Here is a 6,915-nt window from a genome sequence, read left to right on the forward strand (position 1 = left end):
CCCCAACTGCTCCCCAGGAGGCTGAGATGACAGGCAGTCAGACTCCAGCTCCCGTCACTTGCCTGCAAAAAAAATCTCTTACACTCGTATATTTTTGTCCTTTTAGTCTGTGGAAATGGCTGGGGGTTGTATCACTGGGGGAGTCTTAGGATGAGGAGGCATGTGGCTCGGAGCAAGCAAGGGGACTACAGTCCCACTGGGAAAGGAAACTTGATGGGGGAGGGAAACCACACCTCTGGCTCTACTCTTGGATCTTGGCCTTGAAGGTCTGTGGATGTCCGCCTGTGGCCCTTTTCTGGTCTTCCAGCAATCCTGCTCCTCCGTCCTGTCTCTGAATTACTGCCTCAGTTTCTTCAGCCCTTTCCGCCCTTCCTGCCTCTTACTAGTAGCCTTATTTTCTCAACCACTGGAGCTTGAGTTGGTAATTGCACTCAGGATGTCCCTGATTTCTGTGGGACGGCCTGGTTTTGGTCTCTTTCTCCATGGCCGGTGGGTTTACCCTTCAGGAAGGGGTACAGCCTCTCCCAGGTAGGCCTCCTTAAGCTGAACCACCCCTGTTTTTGGAGGCAGGAAGGGAAAAGGTATCCTCACTTACAGAACTTCCCTTGGTGTGGGAGGCAGCAGCTGTGTGGGAGGCCCTAGCCCCTCAGGTTCGCCTGGCTCCCCAGGGCTGAGCAGATGGTGTGGAGGCGGCAAGGGCTGGGAGTGCCCTAGTTTTTCCATTTGTCTCATTGGGGACAACAGCTACTGTGCAGACAGGGGATACGACTGTTGCATGTCCCTCCTTTGGTCCTCAAACCTGAACTCACCAGGCACAGGGCACTAATTTTTAGCCTTCTCCTCTCCTTTCAGTCTCCTTGCTTTTAGGCAGGGAGGGATCTTATTCCCTTAACAAGACAGAAGAAGAGGTGGCAGGAGAGAGTGGGCAACCAGGGAAATCCAGTATTTCTGGAAAACTGTTCAAAACACTGGTTTCACACCCTTGGTTCAGTATACCAAATCTGTGATTCGGGTGAAATAAGTTGTCGTAAATGTAGTTTCCACAGGCTATTTGAGACATAAGCCCCGTCAGCCCGGGTAGACATAAAGATACACATGAGTTGGGCAGAAGACACACGGTGGGCCCCGAGCTGTCCACTCGCCTTCTGCCCTCGGGGCTCTCCAGGACGGATGCGCTTTCCCCCAGCCCCCAGAGGGCGCTGTGGACGAACCGCCGCATTGCCGGCGGCGTCCCGGGGAGGAGCCTTTCCCGCAGCCGAGGCCGCCTCCGCGATCGCAAACCCGGAAGACGTGCCCTGGCAGCTGCAAGTGTGGGGCGGCTGGGCACCGCCATGCAGTCCCTGGAGGTAGGTCTGGTTCCCGCTCCACAGAGGGAGCCGAGACTGACCCGGTGGCTGCGGAGAGGCAGTGGGATCTTGGCGCACCTGGTCGCTTTGGGCTTCACCATCTTTCTGACAGTGCTGTCCCGACCAGGAACCAGTAAGTGTGCAAGGCGGGGCGGGGAAGGGGGCGGAGCCGAGATGCTGGAGGGGCAGCGCTTGGGAGCGCTAAGAGGCGTGTAGTGGGGACCCTAGCAGTGGATGGGCGGACTGTGGAGGGGTAGTAAGGGCGTGGCGGGGCGTGGCCTTGGGGGTGGGGCCTGGAAGGGTGGGGCTTTGGGAGGAGAGGAGGCGACTGAAGTGAACGGAACTCACTAGTTCATCATAAGCAAAGCCCCTCGTGGATGATACAAGTAAAGGAGGGATGCCAAGGTCTGTTCTAGGACTGGGCTGGTAGCTGCGAGGTGCTGAATGGGGAACCCAGGCCAAAGTGGTATGTTTGCCCTCTTGGCTGCTCCACTTTGCCTGGAGTTCCTGATGACCCATTAGGGTTGGAGACACTACTCTGACCTTTCCCCTCCAGCCAGATTCTTTGGGCTCCAGCCAGCCACAGGGGTAGAAACAACGGTGCCCAGTCGTCAGTCTGTTCTCTTTGATTCTTAGGTCTTTTCTCCTGGCACCCTGTATTCATGGCCTTGGCGGTGAGTTTGGGCTTCTTTCTGCAGGTGGTTTGTTTGGATATGCCCCTAAGGAAGCATCCAGCCTTCAGAAGGCTTAGCCTTTCTGAGGCTCAGAGAGGTGGGGGGAAATGCCCAGGGCCCCATCTTTCCCTGCAACCTGTGAGATCAGGAAACATGGAGGGCTGGGCTGTAGGTAGTCAGGTGGTTTAAGGGGGTGGGAGGACATGGAAGATACCACTTTTTTCTCCATTAGGGCCTGAAAGGAGGAAGTGGAAGGGGTGTAATCCAGTTGCTCCCTACCCCAAAGTTCAGGAGGAAGTTTAACATTTGCTGTTCCCATTGGTCAAGAAATGAGGGTCACTGTCTGTGGTGGAGGTGGGGGCATGATGTCAGCCTGAATGATGAGACTTCCGCTCTAGCATGGAGTCCTAGTTCTGCCCATAAATGCTGACCTGTGTGGCAGGTGGTCCTGGTGGGAGTTCTTTAGCCCCCACCCTCTGTCCTCCTTGTTTGGATGTATGAGGGCACCTCTTTTTTCTTAGGCCTCCAAGCTGGGTCTGAGGCTCACTGGCCCTCTCCTGTGTTCACAGTTCTGCCTCTGCATGGCTGAGGCCATCCTACTCTTCTCGCCTGAGCACTCCCTGTTCTTCTTCTGCTCCCGAAAGGCCCGGATCCGACTCCATTGGGCAGGGCAGACCGTAGCCATCCTCTGCGCAGCCCTGGGCCTGGGCTTTATCATCTCCAGCAGGACCCGCAGTGAGCTGCCCCACCTGGTGTCCTGGCACAGCTGGGTAGGGGCTCTGACATTGCTGGCCACTAGCGTCCAGGCACTGTGTGGGCTCTGCCTCCTCTGTCCCCGGGCAGCCAGGGTCTCGAGGGTGGCTCGCCTCAAGCTCTACCATCTGACATGTGGACTGGTGATCTACCTAATGGCTACAGTAACAGTGCTCCTGGGTATGCACTCTGTGTGGTTCCAGGCCCAGATCAAAGGTGCAGCCTGGTACCTGTGCCTGGCGCTGCCCCTCTATCCAGCCCTGGTAATCATGCACCAGATCTCCAGCTCCTACTTGCCAAGGAAGAAAATGGAAATGTGAATTCCTCCAAACTGAATCAAAATGGGACACTTGACTTGGACTTCAGTGGTTCCTTTGGTGACCTTCAGGGACCCACTTCAGAAGTGGTAGGGTTTTTGTATTTCTTAGCTGGGCTAGGGGCTTCAGAAACCCAAACTGCTGTTGCTGACAGATGACTCAGTGGGCCAAAATGGGGAAATGTATGGGGCGCAGGTGAAAGGTGATGGGGAGCTTGATCCTGAAGCCTCCACTCTTGATGGGAGACAGAAGTGTTGGGTGGTGGTGGTGATGGTGCTGGCAGTCATTTCTTGCTTGCATGCCTGGTGAAAAGTTGGATTCCTGTAACTTATGAATGACAGCTATGGCTCTTTGGGTCACTTTGAGAAAGCAGTGTAGTGGAGAGAGCCAATGGGTCTTGTTTATGGGGTATGGTCCTTGTACACTCTATTGTGGGACCTTATGTGAGTCACATGTCTCAGGACCTCAGTTTCCTCATCTGTGTAATGAGTGATTGTTTCTAAACAATCTCCCTTAACATTCAGTGTCTGTCAAGTTGATGTCACAGAACACCCTCCCAGGTCTGAACCATGGGCTGGCCCAGTCAGCAGACTCAGGGTGTAATTCTTACATTCATTGTCTCCTTACCCCTCTGGAGGGACAGGTCTGCTCTCGTGGCCTTTCAGGAATCTGTGCCGATTTGGCCCCTGCACCAGGGGACAGGGGGTCAGGCACTGTGGAGAGAAGGGGCCCAGGTGAGGGTCTCCAGAACATCAAGACAGTAAAGGCACTAAAGTCACTTTAAAACTTTTGGAGGAGCAAAAGGGCATTGGCTTAACTAAGCCTTGGCTCTTGCCTGGGCTTCTTAGCCCAGCTAAGAACTTCCTTCAGCTCACTTCAGGATCTGGGCTTGAGGGCTGTGAGACATCCATTCTCAGTGGCAAAGTAGTCCTGAGCATCTCATGTTTTGTCCTTCTTAGGGCTCAGGTCCTTGCCTTAGCACATAGCTTCGTGGAGCTCTTCCGAAGCTGTTAGAACAAAATAAGAGTCAAGGAAATGGGGCAGGGCTCTTCTGATCTAAGAGAAAACAGTGTGTCTCTGGTTCCCCTTCTCCCCTCGTCAGCTAAGCTTTCCTCAAGTGTCGTCTCTTGCCAGCTCTTTGGCCCAGGAGGGGGCTGAATTTGGTGCCAGCTGGCAAATGAGGGCTGAGCTCTCTTCCCTGCAGAGACCCCTCCTTGTTCCAAACTGAAAGTATCAGTAGTTCCCCAGACTGCCATCGGTGATAAGGGCTGGATGCTAGATTGGTTAACTGTCGTCTGGCTCAGTCGGGGAGCTGGGACCTCCGTAGACCATAGCAAATACTGAAAATGGCTGAGCCAGGAAATTGGTGTTAAGGCTGGTAGAGAGAGCTCAGTGGGAACTCTGGGAGGCCTGGGGTGTAGGGCCTGGAGCTCTAGGTCCCGGGAGCAGGGGTAGGTGTTCCTAGATAGCAATATTTTGGATATCTCAGGTCTTTAGAAGATTCAAGACCTCCTCTCTGGGTGGCTCAGAAGCAGCAGGGAGGTTGGTATGATTCAACAGTACAGGAGTGAGAACTGCAGGGGCAGAGGGGTCCTCTGAGCGGACCTCGCTAGGATCCTCCCGGGTCAGATGTCATCTCCTAGGAGTTCTCCAGACCCTGAGCATCTCAAGGGGGACCCCTGCTATGCAGAGGGTGATTGTTCCTGTCTTTTTCATTGCCCTCTCTCCCCTCTCCAACTCCTCAGTGTGTTCTGAACTTGGGAGAGATGGTTGCTGGGGCTGCATGGAGGAGATTCTCACTGAGGGTCGCTTTGATCAGGAAGCCCATCTCCGCTTGCGCACCACAGTCAGTGCTGGGAGCCTTACTCTGTCTATAGCAGGGTAGGAAGGCTGGGTGGGGTTCACCAGCTTGCTCTGGGAGCCAAGCAGGCAACACCATAAAGCCCGAGCCTGCCTGAGGTGTTGCCTCCTCCCAGGTGGTGCGGGGGCTGGTGAGCGGGCAGGCTGGCTGACAGCCGGCAGTTTGCGTGGGCAGTGCCAGCTGATGTCTATTCCCAGCCCTGGGAGGAAGGGGGAAGTCATTTATATTCCGCAGGAGGAAGGGTTCCCAGCTGTCACTTCTGTGACCGGTAGGCCTCGGGGGGGGGGGCAGAGGCACAGGGCAGAGAGGGGGGCACAGGTGGTCTCCTGCTTAGCCAGTCTGATTGCAGTATAGGGAGGAGGTCGCCAGGAGGAGCCCTTCTTCCCAGGTGGCCAGATTGTAGGGGGACTTCCCTCCGCTCCCCTCCTTTCTCCTTCCATCACCACCTGCCCTCACATCCTGGGGCAGCAGCTGGACAACCATTAGACCTCAGTGCCAGGGCACTCTTCCTCCAGCTGGGATCTCGGGGGCTGACGGCTGCATATGCCTCTTGCTTGTGTGTTTCCTCCTCCCTACACCCTCTATCCCCCCACCTCCCTGTATCTCCCCATCTGGGGTATTATCTGGGCTCCTCAGGAGTGAGGCAGAGGCCTTGGGGGAGAAGCAAATGGCTGCCCTTTTGCCCTTGTCCCCTAACTAGGGAAAGCTGCTAGTAGCCAGCCTGTTTTGCCTTTTTTTTAAAAAAGCCAGGGTGTTCAAGTTTTTTTAAATTCTGTGTCATTTGCACAAATTTGCATATCAAGCTCACTAAGTCCGGATTCCAAATATGATTACATTCAAACTCAGCCTTGAGGACATTAGAAATATAGATGCTTTTTGTATCTAAATCCAAATGGTAATAGGATCACCATTCTGGGTTCACATACCACCCCGAAGTCCCCATCTTTCCCATAGCCACCGCTTTCCCACCCCAACACTTCCCCCTGCCCTGCCCCTGGCTGGGGGGTGGTGTTGAATGGCAGGAGCTCTGTCTGGGGAAGTCTCCCAGCCTCACCTTCTTGGCTTTTCAGCTGCATCGAAGGTAGGCTGCTATCTCTTGCCAGCCTGTGCCTCGTCTGTCCGCACCCTCTCACAGCACAGACTACCTCTCCCCACTCCCTGACACTGGCCTGTCCCTTTCTTCTCATCGTCCCCACCCTTCCATCCCTGGGCATGGCTGCTATGGGTCTTGTTTTTAAAACCTCACCGTGGGCGATCCAGGCATTCTCCCTGAGCCAGCTGGCTGCTATGCCAAGGCCCGTTCAGAGTTAACAATAATCATTAGCTGAACAGTGCTGGGGCCTTTCAGCTCCAGATCTCTAAGCACTTGCAGGCTGAGTCAGCCAGCCCTCACCTTCCCGCTCTTCTTGAGCTGCAGAGGGATGAGGGGTCAGGAGTCTCACCTCCCAGCCAAGCCTTATCCTTCCTCCGGGAGCGGGCCCTGAGCATCCTCTGAGTAAGCTAATAAGGCCTGTTCACCTGACAAAGGTCAAGATGTAGGGAACGTAGTGCATGCTCCACTGACACTGGTAGTGGTGGCTGTTGACCTTGAACTTCTAGTACTCCTGCCCTTCCTTCTGTTGACCTGTCTTGGCCTCCAGGGGACACCCCTGACTCAGGGCAGCATTTCTGGTGGCCCTCTGCAGGCTTAGGGAGCAGGGAGGCATCTGGTTCAGTGCTCCCGCTGCCCTGCGTCTGGTTGGCATAAAGAGTCTACATATCATGAAGTGAAAAGTGAATCGACCTGGGAGCTAGAAAACCTGCAGTCTGGGTTTACCCAGCTCCTAACACTGGTGTGGCCACAGGCAAATCACTTACTGCTTGACCTATCTCACAGGGATGTTGTGAGCGCTAGATGACAGAATGCAATGTTAACAGGCATTGGGAAGTTCAAAGCATTAAACAGATGTCAACAGGTGGTATTA

The 6,915-nt window shown here is 54.7% G+C and overlaps 1 protein-coding gene across 4 annotated transcripts; it reads left to right on the forward strand.

Annotated features, from left to right (window-relative positions):
* Positions 1-1,295: 1,295 nt before the first annotated feature.
* On the forward strand, positions 1,296-6,915 carry CYB561D1 (cytochrome b561 family member D1). 4 transcript variants are annotated; one of them, XM_082613126.1, is made up of 3 exons: positions 1,296-1,346; positions 1,983-2,044; positions 2,590-6,915. In XM_082613126.1, exons 2-3 carry the CDS (start codon positions 2,009-2,011, stop codon positions 3,091-3,093), a joined length of 540 nt encoding a protein of 179 aa, XP_082469252.1. In that variant the 5' UTR covers positions 1,296-1,346; positions 1,983-2,008; the 3' UTR covers positions 3,094-6,915. The 4 variants fall into 4 exon arrangements, with proteins under 4 accessions (XP_082469252.1, XP_082469253.1, XP_082469250.1 ...); XM_082613127.1 differs by having other exon boundaries at positions 1,983-2,020; XM_082613124.1 differs by having other exon boundaries at positions 1,305-1,479.

Source organism: Mesoplodon mirus, assembly GCF_964341445.2.
Source record: "Mesoplodon mirus genome assembly, chromosome: 3".
NCBI lineage: Eukaryota > Metazoa > Chordata > Mammalia > Artiodactyla > Ziphiidae > Mesoplodon > Mesoplodon mirus.